Source organism: Plectropomus leopardus, chromosome 2 (assembly GCF_026936395.1).
Source record: "Plectropomus leopardus strain MGB_pleo_1.0 chromosome 2, ASM2693639v1, whole genome shotgun sequence".
In the NCBI taxonomy this organism is placed as follows: Eukaryota; Metazoa; Chordata; class Actinopteri; order Perciformes; family Serranidae; genus Plectropomus; species Plectropomus leopardus.
In genome coordinates this window covers 32,408,129-32,429,652 of record NC_142177.1, presented here as the reverse complement: position 1 = coordinate 32,429,652, position 21,524 = coordinate 32,408,129, and the positions used below count along the sequence as shown (strand labels likewise).

At 38.6% G+C, this 21,524-nt stretch overlaps 1 protein-coding gene across 1 annotated transcript in view; it reads left to right on the top strand.

Moving 5' to 3' along the window:
* The window catches only part of LOC121949544 (metabotropic glutamate receptor 4-like), a 240,766-nt gene that overhangs the window by 114,135 nt on the left and 105,107 nt on the right, over positions 1-21,524 (top strand). Inside the window, exon 3 of the mRNA XM_042495264.2 lies at positions 8,491-8,707. Within this exon, the coding sequence (XP_042351198.1) occupies positions 8,491-8,707 (217 nt within the window). The remainder of the gene's footprint in view (positions 1-8,490; positions 8,708-21,524) is intronic.

Genomic DNA, 21,524 nt, shown 5'->3' with positions numbered 1-21,524 from the left:
ATAGTCAGCTACTTTGCATGCCGGCACGGAAAAAATGCTGCACCTACACCTCGGGTCCCAACATTATCATCATTAAGTTGCTCCTCATCTCAACAGGATGCTCAACAAAGCAAACAACAGTTGAGATAAATGTGGCGCCAGGCAGTCACTAAAAAGTCTTAAATGGTGCGGTAAAACCTGAAGGCGTGCAACACAATATTTCTATGCCAAATTATCATTTTCAGAGAGGCTTTAGGACCTCAGGTGATCTTAGGACATTTTAAAATGTTACTATTAAAGGTCTTGATATCAAGAGGGCAAAATTTTAATTGGAAATCAGGCATTTCAGAGTGAGCTGACAAGACCAGATGGGACTGATACACTGAACTGTTCACCTAAATATTAATGCATCTCCATATAGATTTAGGGAATAGACTGTTATGTTGTCTGGAGGTATTTGTGTTACACTGAATCTAAGTAGAGTCTCAAAACCTAAATGCAATAACAAGCTGAGACAGGTGCTGCAGTAAGAGCTCTTTGGCTGGACCTCAGCATGAGCGTGCGAGGCCAGCTCTGTAAATGCGAAAGTCTGTCTGTGAGTGAGTGAAGTTAAACCTTTGGTTGGAGTGAGTGATGACATAAGTTTTGGTGTTTTCCCAGTTTGTTGTGGCTTTTTCAAAATGAGTAGGCGCTGACAGTCCTGTATTACATCTTCAGGGAGGCATCTGTTCACAGCCATGTTGTTTATTGACAGCTGTTGTAGTTCGTGAGTAGGGATGGGTATCGAAACCCTGGTTCTATTGAGGACCCGGTTCCGCTTTCTCAAAACCCGAAAATTTATAATATTTTAGTTTATCGATACTGCAGTCAAGTCCCATGGGTCCTAAGACGTAACATTACCTGTCGAATTGAGTAACCTGATTTAAATCCAATCACTGCTCGCATGTACAACCGTGCTTTTTTTGACTGCTGATCATTCATTCAGAATCTAACTCACTCTACCACAGTGGCCGATGGTTGTGCAGCCTCCACCAGTCATCCAGGGACGAACATCACCGACCGGAGCTGAGGTTAGGAGTGTTGTGTTAAATCAAAAAACAGCAAGCCTGATCGGGTGCAGCTCGAGAGAAAGCAGGTCCCCTCTGCTGTGTGAGTGTGTCTTACTGTATTATTCAGAGAAACAGCTGGGCCAGCGCTGTTAGAGCAAAAGTCCCTAGCTGCATCTGAAATTGCATACTATTTACTACATACCTAACACTTGCACCATTGTTAAGCATACTTTTGTGTACATAACAGTAATTTGTATCTTTTCGGATGCACTGAGCTGTAATTATCACACCACTTCCTGAGAACCTCTTTGCCAATTGGAGCATTATAACCATGGTAACCGTGTCAACCATGTCACCCCCAGCTCTGTCAGGATCAGAAAACATGTTGAACCTCTGAAGTTTTTTTTCTTTTGTTGCCACATCTGTAGCAATAGCATTACCGTGGCTGTTCGAAAATGCAAACCACAGGCAAACTCATTGTGTAACATCATGTCACATACATCTTTGTCTAACATCAGCATGCTCACAAGCTGATGTTTAGAAAGTGCAATTTTCACGAGTGTACTGAATTACATAGTACGCAGAGTAGGGTACTGAAACCCTGTAATATGGTACCAGTTCATATATGTCTGGTACCTAACGGATGGAATTACAGCGCAGATTTCGTTGCTCCATTGCCAGATTTTATGAGTAGCAAGTGGCAACTGGAGTAGAGAGTATGAAGTTAAATAAAGCAGTGCAATGAGTGTACAGTTTAGACTTTTAATCAGTGAATAAATGCTACAACTTATCAATACCCAAGCCATGCTCCCATGTTTCGTTCGCCAACTGCAGATGAGTGTGAAGGGGGTTAGCTGTGATGTAAGCGAGCGAAGTGCCCCCCCATAGAGTGCCTCAGGGATGATGTTTTTCTGTAGGCGAACGCTGAAGTTCGCTTAGCTGTGGTTCCCTTTTCAAAAAAGCCCATGGAGTTTTTCCATTGGACTTTGGTTTATTGCAGAAAATATTCTGTGGTGAACAAACATTTATGTAATCATTTACGTACACCTTTTGTTCAGCAAAATAATCTTCACAAGTTAACTCCAACATTAGGATTTTTGAGACCTAGATGCTATCACGAGTAGTAAAAACTAATGTCGGTCATAAAGGAACTACACTTCGGTCACATGATTTAATGTTGCCACCACAACGTGGCTGTAAAGCCATGTTTGGCGTGGTTTGGTGTGATGACGTTCTGTAGTCTCATTTAGCCATTTTTTAGGAACCACCTTTATTTTAAGGCGTGTAAAAGCTTCAAAATTTGGGAGTGGGGTGATTGCTGACATTTTACGTCGTAGAACAAAAAATGAAAGTCTCTTCAGTTTATGTTAATCTCAGGCCTTAGTTAAGGCTCAGGGTTCCTGCAGATCCTTAAAACATTCAAAAGGCATTCAGTTTGTTAACCTAATGCCTTAATTGGCATTAAAAGTGTCCTAAATCAATCTTTCAAAAGTCTTAAAAATGTGACATTGGGAGAAGGATTTTATAAATCCTTTTTCTTACATTACATCATAATATCTCAAAATAAAAGGTAATATCTATTTTTTAAAATAATTTTCTGAATTTAATGTCAGGCAGATCAGGATAAAGGAACCAACAACACTCAGATAGATTTACCACATCCAATTTTAATGAAAAAGCATTTGAAGTGGATCATGTAACCTTTTCAGTTGACCAAAATAAGTTGTCCCTGTTAAAAAATTAACGTTGGTTATGTATGTTTTTCCCTCAGTTTTGGTTCCTGGAAAATGGATCCCAACTTTTCTTTGAGTGGCAATAACAAGTCTTTAAAAGTCTTAAATCTACTTCCCCTTAAGCTGTAGGGACCCTGAAGCTTCTTACCAAAAACTCATTAGAAAAAACCCTTTGACTTTGAGACGAGGGAACCGGAGGTGCTCGAATGCTATTTTATTTCCAGGTTTTGGGACTTGTTAGTGGGACACTGTTGGAACCTGACAGAGCTCATTTAAGGTGGGCTGTTAAGGTAGAACAGTTATTCTAACTGCAATGACAATCACAGTTGCTCCTTAACAGATAATTGATGATATGATATAATAAAAATAATAATAATGCATTTTATTTATAAAGCGCTTTTCACACACTCAATGACACTGTACAATAGATAGAGCATTTCAAACAACAACAAAAAACAAAAACAAAAAAGAAAGAAAACATAGCAACATAGCATAAGCATGTAAAAAAAATGATGATACTCAAGTAGTTTTTTAGAACTGAATTATTGTATATGGGTATATTAGGTTGTAGTTGTTCTTTTTCTTCCGCATGCACAAACCCGGGTTGAGAAGTGAGATCATCCCATATTTTGGTCAAGATGGCAAATTTTAAAATCTCTCTCAGTAAACAGCAACCTGTCACCTTCACAGCAGCTGACACAGTGTTACAGAAATCTGCTATTTTTGGCCCCAGTTTGTACCTGCTAAGAGTCAGAACAATTAAACAGCTCTGCACTCTGCTGGGTTCTCAGCAGAGAACGTGTTGGGTGTCAATAGCGTAGAAAGTCACATGCCAGGCAGGGAAACGACACCCGCTCCCTCTTACCAATGATTCATTTTCTGTTGAAAGCTCTCCAAATAACAACCTTTTCGGCTATTTCAGATGCAAGGTAAAAAACAAGATGCTCTAAACCTTAATGAATGCATTATGCTGTGCATATTTAAGAGTTATCCCACATTCATAAAGCCACTGGACCAGGTTTCTGTCAATAGTATTTGAAGAAAGGCATGATCATTTGGTGTGGGTCTATGTCATACTTAATAAAGGAGGGGGGAAGCTGGATACATAGGAGAGAAACACACCTAAAAAAAAGTCATTAATTTTTAGAGCCATTTTTAATTGAAATAACTTAATAAAACAACAACTTGAATCGCAAGGACAGAGAAACTTTGCAATTATTAGAAATGCCACTGAAAAAAAGAGACCCAGGTGTAGTCAAAATACTTCTCAAGGAGCCTTTTAGATAGATTAAGTTTTCTTCTTTTTATTCCATAAATAATCTCAATCAGCCACATGTTTTGTTAACTAATACCAGTCCATGAATACACTGAGTTCCAGTATTATGTTTTCTATATCATTATTTCGTGTTGTTCCCCCTGCTGTGGCTCTCTCAGGGAATCATCTTCAGGTCCTGGTACTGAAGTGAATACCTCGGGGACTCTGGCCTCTAACCTGTCTTCATGAATACATCTCAAACCAAGCTGGGGAAGCTTGGATAGCTGTGCCGGGAGTGACTGCAAATACCACAAACAAACCCCATGTACCAAACAAAGATGGAAATCAAGTCTATTTTTATGTAATCGGTCTAAGAAAGCAGCACTTTTCCTTCCAGAGTCTACCTCTGAAGTATGAAGTATGAAATAGGGCTGGGCAATATTCATGTTTGCCAGGACTGGAAAAGTCATGGAATGGCTCAAAATCATGTAAACTTTGGAAAAGTCATGGAATATTTTCTTGTGTGTGATGAATTTTTTATGATATTTTCTGTGGATAACCTTCCATGTAATGTTACATAACATCAAGTTCATTTTCCATAGCTGTCAGTAGGCGGGTTCCCATTAACCCTCAAATTGTGCAAATTGAAACTGCGAATATGATGGAAGCACCTAAATTTCGAAAAAAAAACTCCTGCAAAACTGCTATGGAAACACTTTTTTCCCGTTTTTAGGTCACATGATGCTATGGCTATGCATTTGTCGGTAGGAACTGTCTCCCTTGTGCATGATGCAGCAGGTGCTACAAGAGGACTTATTGCATCACATAACTCAAAAAACATCTGGAAGCTTGTAATCCACAATCACCTCCCAGAAATGCCTCATACGTCGACGCTCCCACGTATGAGGGGCTTGCCTTTCGATAATCACTTACTCAACAACCCTATGTCACCTTCCATTGGAAATAATGACGGCTGGTGCAGTGGCTGCAATAAACCTGCTAATGTTTTGAACATCCATCGGCATGCTTCTTGGAATGTTATCGAGAGAGAAGTTGCGTAACATCACGAGAGAAGTCGCGTAATATCACGTAATGAAAACGCAGTCATCTCTCAAATTGTGTTTTATCAAAATTTTAAAAATACAGCTTAAGTTTTGCGCTAATCTGTAATAGAAACCCCCCTACAGTCACATTGCTCTAAATGTGTCGATTTGTGGTGTTTTGCTCAGCATCACATACGTTTTTATATTTATTTTTTATATCTGTTAATATTAAATGAATTTTGACTATTATGCCTTGTACACTTCCTCGGTATAATAGACCTGTAAATAATGATGCCTGGCCATTGAAGGCATATACATGGCTCGTGGATGAAAAACTACCCCCTTTTAGCAATGTTTTAATATTGTAGTGTTAAAATAGTGAAAATCTCTAATGGTCCCTTAATATGCAGGTCTCCAAATGTACTGTGTAGAACAGCAACACTTACAAATATAATACATATGGATACTCATTAGTATCACCAAGTTCATTTATTAAATAATCAGCTAAACATTTTTCTTCTTTTCTGGTCTGTATTCTCTCTTTGTTCATGTTCTGTATCACAGGCAATCTGTGGCAAAGGGCCAGTCAAGATAAAACTCCAGTTCAGTTTTTATATATTTATTTATATATATATTTTTACTCAAATAAGAGAGCTGGGCCACAGTGGTGTTCATCTTGGTGGGAGGACGTTGCCTTCAAGTCAGATGTTTAATATCAAGGGTTATCTGTGTGTGTGTGTGTGTGTGTGTGTGTGTGTGTGTGTGTGTGTGTGTGTGTGTGTGTGTGTGTGTGTGTGTGTGTGTGTGTGTGTGTGTGTGTGAGTGTGTCCCAGCCTACAGGTCTGCTGTCTGTGATAATGAAATGTCGCATGCCATGTGGCAAAGAGGCATCTAGAGGGAAAACAGGGCTGTTTTTCATTAGGATCATGTTTCACTGAGTGCACCTTCTCCTCATTTTGAGACACAAGAACATGACGACAGATCCTCATCAAAAGGCACACTGTGTATCATTACTAGGAAACACCCCGGCCGTCTGTTTGGTGAATCATTGTGTGCCATAGGGATGAAAAAATCCCATTTACACGAACACAGTTTACCTATTACAAAAACTGACACAGTGCAATCCCACGAAAACAACCCCCTGTGTTGAAGCACAACAACCACCACCACCAGAAAATCTAAAATTATGGCCACTCAAGACAGCTTTGTGCTGGAGTTGACCCATTTATTTTTATATTTAAGTTTCTTATGTAATGTTTTTCGTTCTCCAGCACACGCATCAGTAAAATCTTTGCAGCAGAGGGAGCAACAGAAGCCTGCCATGATGCAAGTTCTTGCATTTACAAAGCGTTACTATTATAAAAGCTACTACTCTGTACCCTGTAGCAGTAGATCTTTTCTTTTTTTTATCTGTGTAAGATGCTTTACAGCTAAGAAAGCACACTCTGTGTTGTGTACAACATGGCATGCTAAGATGTGTTTATGTTTAGCAAGTGACCCCTACTCATGAGTCTGACATCGCCTCAGCTTGTGAACTGTGCAGCCCGCTGCAGCATGAGGGAGCACTGAGGCTGCATATTTAAAGGCTCGATGGGGGTTCAGGATCAGTAGCTTTGTTTTGAGTTTCAAAAGGAAAGGAGCTTGTTGGATGCTGTCAGACTTTTCACTGAAAAACTGGCTTTAATTTTTTATTTTGCTTTAGGGGGTGAGAATCTTTAGGAACCTCACAATTTGATTTGAGTCTAAGATGTTGGATTTAATTACAAATCAGTTCTGGATTGACTGAACAGAAAAAGAGGTGCAGTTTTCAGTCTCTTGCTCCTGTATACCGTGTGCCAAACCCAGGGTTCCCATGGTCATGATAAATTTGGAAAAGTCATTCCAGGCCTGGTAAAGTCAAGGAATTAGAAAATTTTGTCAAAAGTTTTGAAAATGTCATGGAATTTTGTTTGTACTGGAATTAATTGTTTCAGTATTGCTCCGTGGATTTGTTCTCTGCTGGATAGCTGTTGATGTAACGTACCTTTGATATGTGCCAGTCTCTTAATTTTCTCCCTACAGCTCATCTCTATTCTGTATTTCATCTTCACAAAAGGCAGCTTGCCTGTAGGGAGAACTGTTTGTTGGACGACGTACTCCTGGAAAAAAATTGCAATAAACAATGTTTTTGTCGATTTGAGACCCGTTTATGCCGCTAATATAATGATGACATCACATAATAATGCAAGTACAGTCTTTCAAAGATCAATGAACGTATAATTCTTTAGATGAAAAAAATTTACACATATTTTAAAAACTGATATCTGTTAATATATAGAAAGTATCCAAAATTATAGTAGCTTTTACAGGAGTAGCCAAAAATTCCTAAATTTGAGACTTAATACAAAATATGACCAACAAAAATAAAACCAAGAGATGCCACATTAGTGATTGCACTGTAGACAGTCCAGGGACTGCTTCACCTTTGCAGTTGAGTTCCGCCTTTTTTCGTTCCATCAACATCCCAATTTAATAACTAAAATTTAAAAAACTTATTTCTGATGTTTGTGAATCAATGCAGAATTTACCACGTCCACGTTGGGTTGCATCTAAAAATGTATTATTTCCTCTTCTTTCACTTGTGTCATATTTCCTTTGTCAAAAATAAAATAGAAATTCTTGCAATTAAGAGCAATATAAAGTCAGAGCTCAGCTTCAGTCGCCAATGTTAAAGACCACAAACCAGCATCTTAATCTTCACTTCTGCAATGATGTCTTTACAAGTCTCACTGACACAGCTGCGGCTGTCTCAATAACACCAGCAAAGTGGATGACTCATGGCACATTTCTCAGATCTTTACTCTGGATTCTTATTTGTCAAAGAATGGACTTTAAAACAACACAGTACAGAGCTCTGAATGTTTCAGGGCCAAAATACATTTCTAATGTGCTGCGTTATGAACTGTTCAGATCTCTCTTCTGGACTGGGACAGGCCCGCTTTCTGTCCCCAGAGTCCAAATTAAACACGGAGAAGCAGTGATCAGTTTTTATGCTCCACATATCTGAGACAAAGTCCCAGAAAACTTGAAGTGAAACAAATCTAAGTTATTTAAGTCTTCTTTTTGTTTGCCACTTGTTTTTATTAAATTAAATGTGGGACCATTTACTCATATCTTGCTCTGCACTGTAATTTGTATTCCCCTGTTTAATCTGTCTTTTTCTATCTGATCCTATTTTCATCAGTTTTATTTTTGTGTGCTTTAATATTGTCTTTTTATATTGCTTTATGTTTCTTTTATATCTTGTCTTAATGCCTTTTATGTCTTATGTAAGCACTTTAAACTGCCTTGTTTTTGAAAAGCGCAACACAAATAAACTTGCTTTGCCATAATATTCTTCACTCCTTCCAACTTGGAAGCTCATAACAACATCAATATTCTTTCCTATGCAGATCCCCCAGGTGAGCTACGCCTCCACAGCTCCAGAGCTCAGCGACAACACCCGCTACGACTTTTTCTCACGTGTGGTGCCTCCAGACACCTATCAGGCCCAGGCCATGGTGGACATTGTCAAGGCCATGCGCTGGAACTACGTCTCCACAGTGGCCTCAGAGGGAAACTACGGAGAGAGTGGTGTCGATGCTTTCATTCAGAAGTCTCGGGAGGACGGTGAGTGCACTTGGCTTCATATATCATTACTGCGAGTCTAGCACCGGGCGTGGGAAGATATTACCCAGTGTGGAAAGTCTGTAATGTAAGAGAAAAAAAATCAATTAGTTAGGTCAGATGTTAGATTTGATCCCAGAACATGCAAACAGCCAGAGGCTGAGTACAAACTTTAATATGTGCCATCACAGTGCATACAGAAGCATGAAAACAACACAGGATGTGTGTTTGTTACACATTTGCTTATGATGTGATGAGTTTTGAAGCTTTATGTGATCCAAAAATTGGCTGCAGTTGTACACCTTCCTTTTTGGCACGGCACTGAAAGAAGCACAGCAGCAGCAGTTGCACTTCCCTCCCAGTGTCTACACTGGATGTGCTCTGCCACAGTGCTGCTGTATTGTTATTAAAAATGTATTTATTTATCCTTTATTTAACCAGCAAAGCCTCATTTTCCAGCGTTTCCTGGCCAAGAGAGGCAGCAATACCAGCAATAACAATGAGTTACAGGCACACAACATAGGACAGAGAACCACAAAAAAGCCACAAAATTACAATAAAAATTAGATGTGAAAATCAGAAATCACATTTCGAGTAAAAGAAAAAATAACTTGACACAGAGTAGGGCTCCACAATATTAAAAAGAAATTTAAAATCATCTTGCCATTCATTTGACAGATATTTCAATTGCAATATAACTGGAAATGGCAGTTTTTGTGTTTTATCTTCTCTGAGGAAGTTCAGAAATGATGATGTGATTTTTGCAGTGGTCTGTACAAAATAAGCATGTACTCTGTATTTCTGATAATTGATGTGCAGGCCCAAGCATCTCTGTAGCACCAAAACACTTCATTTATAATGGTATGATGTGACAAATTTTATAAAAAAAACTGCAGCTGTAGAGATTTGGATACAGCGGGAGCTGTGATATAGATATAAACTTACATTATTTTGATTAATTTTGCATAATATTACTTAAAACAGTCATTTACTAACTGCACTATACAGATATTTCAGGTCAGAGTTATGGTCACAAAATCAGAACTCTACCTTTATATTTATTTTTAGGGGCCAAGTATTTTTTCTTTCAGAAATAGTAATAATGCATCTCCTTTTTGACATTAAGGCAAGGGAAGTTTATTTCTACAGCACATTTCAGCATCATTTCAAATAATAGACATACAGTGTGCCAAAGATGTAGGTGCAGACTAATTTAACTAAGAGACTGACATTGAATTACAAAATAAAGAGTAAGCTAACAAAGGACGGGAGCGTGTGGAGCTTAATTATAAGGACTCCAACATGAAGAAATTTGCCCACCGGTTCATAAACTCGTAGCAACACCTATGTTATCAATTACACCAGACAATATACAGGAAAAACTATTCTTCAACAATGCTCAGTATGTGCAGGGCTACATTAAGTTACTGCTAAGGCAAACCAAACATTTCCTGAAGCTGCAGCTTCACATAAAAGCGTTTAACTGGCACAACACAAAACTGACCGTTATTGTGTGTATTAGGGAATGCAGTGTGTTTGACAGTGAAATTAGCACCATACAGCCACCATGTATGCATATCATGACATGTCATTTTTGGCTTTTTTTGACAGCGGAAATATTTGAAATATTGCAGGGAGCAATGAAATAAGGAGGAGTAGCCACAGTGAGCTGTATGATGACGAGCTGCAGGCGATAGGCTGCACAGCGTTAACTCCCTAGCTATGTAACCAACTCCTTTTCTATCATGAACGCTATCAGGTTCCATATTACCACGGGGTTTAAATCAGAAATATTCCCAGATAGGCACTTTTGCTTTTTGCTTTGACACCATCGTCTTCTTGGTCAGCTCTCCTTGATCTCATGACTTGAAGTGAAACATGACTCCGGCAACTCTGCTGCTGTACAGCGTAAAACCAGGTTATAATTATAGTGTCTGTCGCCCTACTAAGATTGATCTTTTTTTTTTTTGACAAAAGACAATGTGAGTAATGGGGAAGTAATGCCATCAGTGACACTGAAATCCTCTGTAATGCCAGTTACACCGACAGCCACATTGTTGTGATTAGGGATGAGGATCAAAAATCGGTTTTATTGAGGACCTGGTTCTGCTTTTTTCAAAACCCAAAAATCAATAAAATTTGACCTTATCGTTACAGCTTTCAAGACCTGTGAGTCCTATAACGTAACATTACGTCTCAAGTTGAGTCACGTCATTTAAATCCAATCACTGGTCTGCATACATTGATTGTACAATAAAGGTTTCTAATATAATGGAATTGCCAGCCAACAGGCATTAAACCAAGCAAAGAAGAAATCTGGTCAGGCAGCCTCCACGGCCAAGCACATCAACAATATGCATCAAATCAAACCCAATGTATTACCTTCAACTGTCAACTGACTGCACAGTCTCCATCATCATCCTCTCACAGCAGCAGTGGTAAACACACCCAAAGTCCCGTCAGTCAAAAATAGTAATCCGAAGTTGAAAGAAACTAGAGTAAAACAGTTGTTTTGGTAAGACATTGGTTTTCCCAGCTATTTAAATGGACAGTAGAGATGGAATTACAATGTGTCTAATGTCCAAACATGAGCTCTAATCATCTTATAATACATAATTAAAACTACTGATGCCAAGATTTTTTAAAGTAAATATTAAAATCAGAAAAAAAAATATGTTTAAAAAAATGTTGCCTCATGTTTCCACCAAATAAGAGGAAAATATCAATAGTGGAATTGATAAAGACTCAGGCCGTTAAGGAGTCTTTATAATCGTATCAATATCAATAAAATGAATGATCCTCATCCCTAGTTGTTATAGTTTCTAATACAGATTAAGATGGAAGCTTGCCCACTCTGTCAGACCGACGACTGAAAAAGTTTGTGACCAGTGTAGCAGGGTGTTGGTGTTTTAAAACTCAGTGTTTTGGTTCTCTGGCCCAAACATGGACTGCACAGTAAGGTTGAGTGCCCTGGCTCTCATCACCCGAACCACCGATATGAAACTGCAGGCAGCCATTGTGAACCCTACCTGCCCAGAAAACAGCCAGAGAGCCAAATCGAACAAGGTTTTGCTCAAAGTTGAGCATCTAGCATATGGTTTCTGAGGAGTTTGTGATGATTGACTCCAATGAGATGATCATTTTGCTCTGAGTCTGCAGGATGTGCAAGAATGCAGTTGTTTGCAGCAATTAGCCTTAAAGACATGATAAGCTGACAGTATTCTAGGGTTGTGTTTGTTAGTTTTTATGTCGCCCAGTGTTGAAAAAGTGCTTATTACACTTAATGACGAGTACAAGACACATTTGTTTATTTTATAGCTATGAATTAGGCTTCAGGAGTAGAACTATGTGTTTGCTGCTAGAAATAATTTCAACTACATTTCAAAATCATTGCTCTCAGTACAAACACCAACATTTGATAGACCTCAGTCTCTTAAATGAGCTATTTCCAATAATGTCCAGCCACCCAATCCAACCCTGTGGGGGTCAGTATTTCACCCTTTAAATGTCTGTCTTCTACTGTGTCCACACAACCGCAATTTACAGTCACCAGTCATAAATAAAGGCAACTCAGAACGTACAGCAGAGCAAGAATACAGCCGGTCGAAATAAGGCTGCTCTCTTATGATCTTCACATGTGGCGTTTGTGTATAGTTTACTTTATAGCTTACTTAGCTCAGTTTTAGCAACGCCACAGTAACAATAAATCATTCATGCCATCTGAAAAGTTTATGGGGAGCTGTGAGCCTACAGTGTTAGCGTTGTGTTAGATACACTGAAGATATGTTTTGGTAAATAGCCAACTTTACATGTTACTTACTAATCTAAAAGAAACTTTGAGTTCAGCATGAAACCACATCTTTTTACTCTCCAAGAACTGTTGGAAAGCCACACAGATATTTACTGTCGTTTTGCTGCTTGTGATGGGGATAACGGTCATTTTCTGGAGCTTCTGCCATCGCTGTGTTTCTTACACACTAACTGATTCATTGAGACTGCAACTTCTACGCTTTATCCGTTGACTGTGTTGTGTCGAGGGCTGTTTCCCCGTCGATATATGTTTCCTCTCCCCCTACACATTAACGTGGGGATATACTTCTTGACAAGGGAACACCAGTCGGCTCAACTTCTTCACCCTCTCCTGTGGCCCACTAGAGGCCACAGTGACTCACTGTCGCCTCTCAGGCCAGGATGTATTATTACAGCGGGGACGGCCCGTCCCATTACTGCAATACAAAACATAGGCATCTTGGACATAACGCCAAAGGTGTTACTTCTTCAACCTCTGTTGATAGGGTTCGTTCATTTTTTGAATGTTTTAAACTATACCTAGATCTTACATATAGCTGCTTTTTAAAAAATCATCTTGGGGCTAAATGTATAGGTTCAATCAGCATTTTGTGGCAGAAAGAAAAAAAGAGATTTAATGTAAGATATGGAAGTTTTCCCATAGTTATTATACGCTACACAATTTTCCATTTGGCCTCCTGAACTCGGCTTTCTGTCCTCTTCCTTTTTTGTTTACCCCAATCCAATAAATTACTCCACTGAAGGAGTTCCAAAGGAGTTTGAGTGTTTGGTTTGGCAAAGTACGAGCGCAATTAAAAGGATGAGACTTTTAAGGTGCCCCGGTCATGTCTCCGGCTTGCACCGTGCCTGGGCAGAATGAGACCAGCTTGGCTGCGGTTGCTCATCAATTATGTCTGTCACTCTCTGAGTACTTAATCGCCTGGGCATGAGTCAGGGACTGCTGAGGGTTGGAAAAATAAGTGATGCTGGGTAAAACATGTTAGGCATTTTATCAGGACTAAAAAAATCAGGAAATGCATGTCACTGCAAATTGAGATCTATCTGACGAGTCAAATACATTATCCAGACTCTGAGGTGCTGTTATTTGACAGTGTCACGGGAAGGATGAAATGATGAAAACAATGCAGATAACCTACCGTGTCATGCATTAATAAGACATCATGTTCAGTGCAATCAACAGCGATCTATAGCATCTCTAAATGATCATCTTTATCTGATGAGTTGAGCTCCAAGACAAAACTATAAAGGGTCAATTTAAGAATAATTTATCTTGCCTTGTCATGGAATTGATTTGCTGCCTGATAATAAAGAAACAGCCTTATTTGAAAATGACTTTTAGATAAAAGGCTTTTTAAAACCAACATTATTAAAGAAGTAATGCCTGATTTTAATCAAACCACACATTTATTTAAATAAAGAATGTTTATTTTAGTTTTAGTTTAGCTGAGTTTATTTGCAAATGTACAGTATATGGATAGAAATGGCTTATCGAGATACTTTCCCTGTAAAATAACTAGAAAAATAGGAAAATTCCTAAATTCTATTCCTAAAATAATCCTAAAAATATTTATTAATTAAATATTTATTTATTTATTTATTTATTCAAAAACACCAAACATTCCCTAGTTTTGGGTTTTAATTGTTAGGATTTTAAACTGTTCTTTCTTCATCAGGTATAACAGTAAACTGAATTCCATCAGGTCAAGTGAAAACAAAGTATTTGATTATGTGACCTTTACGGTTTTATTATAAAGCCATTTCCCAGCCCTAAACTCAGTTCCACTGAAGCTTTGTGGAACTACGTTTACAGCTGGCAAATATATTGATATTCTGTAGCTATCGTGATATGAGACTGGATATCAGCGAGGATTTTGAATAATGTGAATGTTGTCATTTCCTGGCTGTAAAGGCGCCATTTCATTATTGTGTGTATAAGTGATTTAATTTTCCTATTAGACTTTTCTAGGTGTTCTCTTATTGTCTTTACCTACAGTCATTATATCCACATTACTGATGATTGATTAAAAGAATCTCGCGTAAATATTTTGTGATAGCACCGACCCTACAATATTGTCTCAAATCGGACATTTTATTTTCTCCATATGATCCAGCACTAATTGATTTGGGCACAACAGATTAAATTCAAACAATCATTAAATGCAGCCAGAATTTGCAATACTTTACATAGTGCAGGGTTTTCCACACAGTCATTTCTTTGTGGTGGGCTGCCACAAACATCTACTGCAACAAATAGATTGTCTTGTGCTACTAAAATATATATTTTGTATGGTTGTTCTTTGAACCACACTCTCAGAGTGCAGAGCATACTGTTGCCTGTACTATCCTTAAAAGTTTACATTCACTTACTGTGCATTCTGCTTCTCCTCTCATCCATTGATCTTATCAGCTCTGACAGAATCAACTCATCAGTTATCTACATGCGACTCAAACTGCTGCAGGGGACAGAAGGGATAAAAATGACTCATGATGAATTTTGCCTATGCTGTGTTCATGAACCTGCAAAAATGTCCAAATTTAGAGCCGGGGGCCAGATTTAAAAAAATAAATAAATAAAAAAAGGACACACTCTTGCAAGATTTAAGGGGGAAAAAAAAACCCAGACATCATCCCTAATTCAGAGGCAATCGCTGTAGTGGTTGTATTGTTCTTAAGATTTGCATGCCTTACTTTTTATGATACTTCTTATGTTTGATTTTTTTGTCATAAACAAATCAGGCTTTGTTGATGTCTTAATCATCATTACGTTCAGTCCACATTTGTTCCATCTCAAGTGAATAACCATCTTTTCAATCAAAACTCATCAAATGAAAGATATTGCACTGAAAAAAATCAAACAATACAAGTTATCAAAAAAATTCCTACAAAGTGACTGCCATTGAGTTTGATCTTTTAATTGAAATGTTCTCGGGTAGCTTACTCTTTCAGTATTAATCCAGCAAATCTACGTCCTGCAGCAAAGATGTTGTTATATTTATCTGCGTATAGACTCTTAATTCACTGCTGCACTTGCACACTTACTTTGCATTGTTTTGAGCAAAATGTACCAAGAAAATAAGCCGAAAAGGCAAATTATCTGAGTCAGCTCCCACAGCAGCAACAGCCCTGGCATGCCAGCAGCCACCTGCTTGGAGTTGCACCAGCACAGCTTTCCCCTCTCTCCCTTAAGAGCGCTACAAAATATAACGGAGCACAATGTGGGTAAGAAGCAGATGATGAAAGGTAAATATGAATTCCAGGTGGGGTTTTTTGATCTCCTGCTTTTGTATCTCTCTCTGCTGGCATACTGCGCCTGGAGCTGGGAAACAGTGGCCTTCAGTGTTTCCCTGCTTGAGGTATTTGAGAGCGAGCAGCGTCTCATCTCTCATGCCCTGACCCTGGATGTGACCCTACCTAAAGGGAAATATAACAGCAAATGTAGGATGCACAGAGATGTAGAAAGAAACCACTTTGTTTTGTAAAAAACACTTCAGGAAACATCAAATGTACAAGAGTCTGTTGTCCTTCAAATGTTTACTCAGGGCCCATCCTATTGACAGTGTAATACACGAAAATTGGAGTGTAGTGTGTCGGATTTTAAAACAGGTATTGTACAAAAACCTTTTCTTGACCTTTTCTTCAGTGCTACACTAACAGACAGCTTTCCTGGCAATGTGAGTCTTGTAATTATATTTAAATGGCAAAGAAATCACACAAACAGCAGGACAATGAGCACTTATATCACCGAATAATTTAGTAGGAGCGTCTTAAGTGATGTATTCCTGGCCGATACGGACACAAGATGCTTTATTTCTTTAATTTCAAAGGGCCTATTTTCTGAAACGCGCACACAGTCTCTGAAATGGAAAGTTCATAATGGTTATCCGGGGTCTACTTATTGTTCTCTCTCTGCTTGCTACTTTGGTATTTATGAATATAGGATTGTTTTTGAGTGCAGCCTTTTGGAAACAAACAGGACAGAGAGAGGCCAGTCATGTGTGGGCAGAAGAAGACCATTGAGTCCCATCTCAGACTGCAGACAGCCCCTCTCTGCAGAGATGTTGATTACTGTGGAGCGTGCCCCAATAGATGTCATTAATCAAGTTAATGAAACACAATGTCAATAAGAACCCTAACAAGATTCCCTTGCAAACCAATGGCCTGCCTGACATCAACATGAGAAACCCTGCTAATGGAGTAACTGCTGTCCCTGTTTGACGAGGAGGATTACAAGCATTAGCCACAGAGTTGGGATGAATCAGCGCATGTGGGGAATGCAAAATGAAGAGGAAGAAAGGGGGAACACAAACAGCTCTGCATTGCTCCTGGGTGATTTATTTCTAGATACTGAGAACAGACAATATTAGACTGTGGTGAGGTTATGCTTGGCAACAGAAAGCACAATATGAAGAAGAAGGCAGAGCCTAATTATACTCTATTAACTGATTTCTCACAAAGAAAGAAGTTTTCGGTTCATCAGAAGTTGTTTCTTTAAATAATTAATAATCAGGATAAAGCTGGCGATATTCTACATCTTTTCTTGGAGTCAACAAATCTTGTTAAAAGATCAAAACCAGCACTGTGTTTGTCCACCTCTCATTTTCTGACTTCCCTGCCAGGAGCCTGTTCGTTCCTCCTGATGACGTAAATCTCATCATTTTTTTAGAGGCTTCATAACTTTCAAAAACAGCTGGGCACTGCAGTTTTCAGTAAATGTTACTAAAAACGGAATAGTTGTGTATTTGTTGAGGACTGGTGTCAGGCACTTACTGTACTTCTCTACCACTCTGATCCTCAAATCTTGGCCCTTTATCCATCCCCCGCTCCAACTTCAAAACAAAAGGCGTTTACTGTTCTAGCCCCGACCCTCTGAAACAATCTTCCCCAGTCCATCAGATTTGCTGAATCCTTGGACTGTTTCAAACGTCTACCAAAAACCCACCATCCTGTCGTGCTCAAATGACGTGAAAGCACATCCTCTATTGTAATATTGCGATTATGCAACCATCACCAGCAAAATAAGAAAGGGAGTGTGATCCCTGTTTCCATGGAAAAACACAGAGTCTGACTAATAACTGGAAAACAATCAGTAACGTCAGTAAAATCCTATATGTAATGAAACCTAGTTTACTACTCCAGCAAGTATGTCGAGCCTTAGTAACGACTTAGCAACAGGCACATTTTCTAGTACCTTTTGAGTCCGCTGGCCAACTTGTGCTTATGGTTTCTAGAGATTGTGGGGTGTCCTATACTAAATACATACCACAGATATAAACACAGAAATGCTCTTCTGCTCGGTCTTGTTATGACTAAGATATCTGCTGAAAAAATCATTTTCAAGTATACAGATTTAATGACTACATCCGCAGACTTTACCTCTGTTTTTAGTCTAGTAGCGGCCGTGTCACAGCACACCTGATGGAGGATTTCAGAGGATGCCAAACATTTCCAGTTACTCAAGAGCAAGCTGAAGTCCAAAAGTCAAAATTAATGAAAAAAGATAGTTGTACCATCATTTCTAAAATTCACGTTATCTAATGAAATATTCTGCTTCAGTATGCTTCTTTATGGCGTTTTCCCTTTCAAAAACAACGTTTTCACTTCAGTCCCAATGACTTAACCTAAGTTTCCCATCATGCCTAATGCTGGACTGAGAAGATTTTAGTTTGCGGTTAATTTTACTGTTATATGTTCGTACATGCAAATGTCAGTTTTTTTCTGAATTTATAATATGTCTGTTCATTTTGTCCTCCTTGTGTTTATAGTTTACACAATTGGTGAGTTGGGTGTTACTTTTCATAATTTGAGCGGTAATTCACTTGTGCTGTGGAGAAGTCAGTCCCCAGATTCAGCTGCAGTGCAGGAAGCCGCAGACTCAGACTTTGAGTGAGATAGAAGCAGCTTCCCGGAGAAAGAGAGGCTTTGCCTGCTCAGACTCCGAGATAACGTTATCTTTTGCCTTCTGCGTAGAAGATGTGAATTTACAGCTCACAGCAACTTGATGCGATACCATCTCTGGCTTTTGTTTGATATGAAGTTTCTAATGTCGTACATTTCTGATGCGTTGTTAGCGTAATTAGCTTGTTTACTTTATGAAGTGAATGTCACTGTCACAGCGAACATCCACATGTTCAAACTATATATATAAACTATATATATATATATATATATATATATATATATATATATATATATATATATATATATTATATAATTCATTTTAAACAGTCTAATCTGATTCAACTGGCATAATTAAGAGTTGTGTACAGCCCTATAACCGAGGATGTCCCAAATGGACATTTCTTCTTAATATAGCCCGATGTGTAGTTCTTCTTCTTTTTTTTTCTTTTTTTTATGTTACTGTGCTCCACTCCCCAAATCCCAGCAAAACCAGTATGTTGGCATTGCTTCACATCGGTATGGATTTTAAAATGATCTTAGATTCAGACAGATATGTTGGTCTCTAGTGTTTAGGGATAATAAAATCCCTCTCCCCCACAGAAATCAGTTAGAGTGGAAGTAACGTTAGACTGAAGATGGCAGCGGGGCTATCTAGTTGATGATTCTGTCTGATATCAGGGAACGGATCTACAGCAGCAAGACAGTGTACGTGGGCTCGACTTGAAATTAACTGCCGTGCCCATGTTCATCATGATGAGTGACAATGACGCTCAGTGTAATGGGTTGACTCACTGATGTGTTTTGAATATTTTCTGGACAGCAGTTGAGCTTACTAACATAGAAAAAACATCAGCTATATCAAGATCAAGTTTTGTTTTTTTTTTAATGAAATTTGATGACACTGAGAAACTTTGAGAGCATCACCAGACATTACCTTTGAAAGGATAAAAGGTTAATTTAGGTAAAAAAAACGTTGCAGGGCGTGGTGAATAGATTAGAGAGAAGCAGGTCTCCACTCAGAGCAACGGGGAGCCATTTGAACATCTGTATTCTAAATGGCGGCAGTCACTCGGGGAAGAGATCACAGCAAACTCAGCGATGTCCCTGCTTCTATCCATATGGCCTTTTTAATCTCTAGTTCACACCCGGGTGTGACGTGTCAGCCAGTTATGTCTTTATTTATTATTCGACATCACACAAATGACCCCTGAGTGCCTCAGATATGTCCTGTTGCAATTTGTTTAAACAATTACTTGTCATTGCTTAATTGGGCACGGCGAATGGCTGAACAATCATCACTCATCTCCTCGCGCTTTCCTCTCTCACTCTCTCGTTCACTCGGCGGCTGTCAGTGACATAATGGTTATGTGTCTCTCTTAATGCATAGATATCGCGAAAGCCAATTTCCTTAAGCGAGTGCCTGCTACTTGATCTTTGATCGTAAGTTTTAAATACAGCAGCCTGTAGGAACAGAAGGTAACCTGTCATCCTGCTGTACTATTACTTCAAGGTAAACACACAGCGACATTTTCCCACATGGGAGAATTGTTTGTAATGTTAATTTACATCAGTAAGTATTCAAATGAAGAAGGAAATTAGAGAAACTCGGTGTTGCCGATCCAATCAAGAGAGCAGGAAACTAAAGTAATGGATTAGGTTGTGGGGGAGGTTACAGGAGGATGCTGCAGATTCATTTATCCTGAAGTACCTCACTGCTGCACAAATTGGCAGCAGAAAGTGATCCAAAAATTGCACAGATAAAGTTGGTGGCTGCTAAGCAAATACAGTATATGAATAATTACATAGAAAATACAAAAGAGATTAAAAAAAAGAGGATAGTGATTTAGAGAGATCAATATCACATTTGCTTCAAATCAATAAGCTGTCATATTGTCACATGGCTAAAACTGGAGCTTAGATGAAATTTGTTGGGTGTCACGTTGCACTCCGCAACAGGAAATAACCAGTTTATGGCACAAGTAAAATTAAAAGCAACAAATTGAGGAGGAACTTGTGTAACAAATGTAATTCCTGTGTGCACTAACTCAGTGCTTTGGGAAATTTTGGAAACAGCTCATTTTAAAGTGTTAACAAGGTTTCAAGATAAAGGATTTGATTTTGAAAGATACTAAAATCTGCCTTTGTCCTCCACAACTGTTAAGAGGGAAAAGGATTTCAATTAGACAACATGAGACAATAATGTAAATTGGACAGCTCATGCAACTAATCTGGATTACAATTCTGTAACTAATCCATGCAGCTCCTCTTCATTAGAACATATCAATATCACTTCTGTCAGAGGGATAAGATTTGCTCAGCTTCCACTAAGCACTTTCTAAACGGCTTCATATTATCATCGTTGAACGAGGCTTACATATTGTATTATTCAGCATTATAAAGATTTGATGACAACCTGTTTTAGACTGTATTATCTTTGAACTGGAATACAGTTATGTGGTTACTGAAATGACTTACAGCAGTGACTTCTGTAATTACAAATTATATTTTAACCAGGCTAAACAAATGAATACTTCAAAATAAATACAGGAGTAATTTCTGTGTTTGTGCCAAGGCCAGTTTGTTTTCTATTTGTTGCGAGCTGCCTGTAAACTCTAATCTAAGCTGATCTTGGGACTCTGATTCCCTAGAGGGAGGGAGGTGGCAGTGGGCGTTATGTCTTTAAAGGCATATAATCTTTTGGTATTTGTAGGAGAGAGTTGTGTAGTTTCTGAACATGCAGTACAGCACAGTAACCTCTGATTCATATATTTTATGTGTCATCTCAAGAATCAGCAATTGAGTAAGAAATTGCAGCCTTTATATTTTTGTTCTATAGAAACCTGTTTTTTTTTAGCTGTGTTTTTTTTTTTTTTTTTACTACATCCCTCAGAGTTCACTTGGCAGTTAATCAGTGTTGACAGAACTGTGACATCTGTTTCCTCTGCTTTTTGTTGCTCTACATCAACAGCAAATCTTTTTCTGGTCAGGTGGACCGGCTGCCACTGCTCAGGCTAGAATACTGGACTCTTAATTGATTAATCCACACAAATCAGTGTTACTACATCTGAAAATAATCATGCAACATTTTTAAATAAACCATCACTTTCTTTGT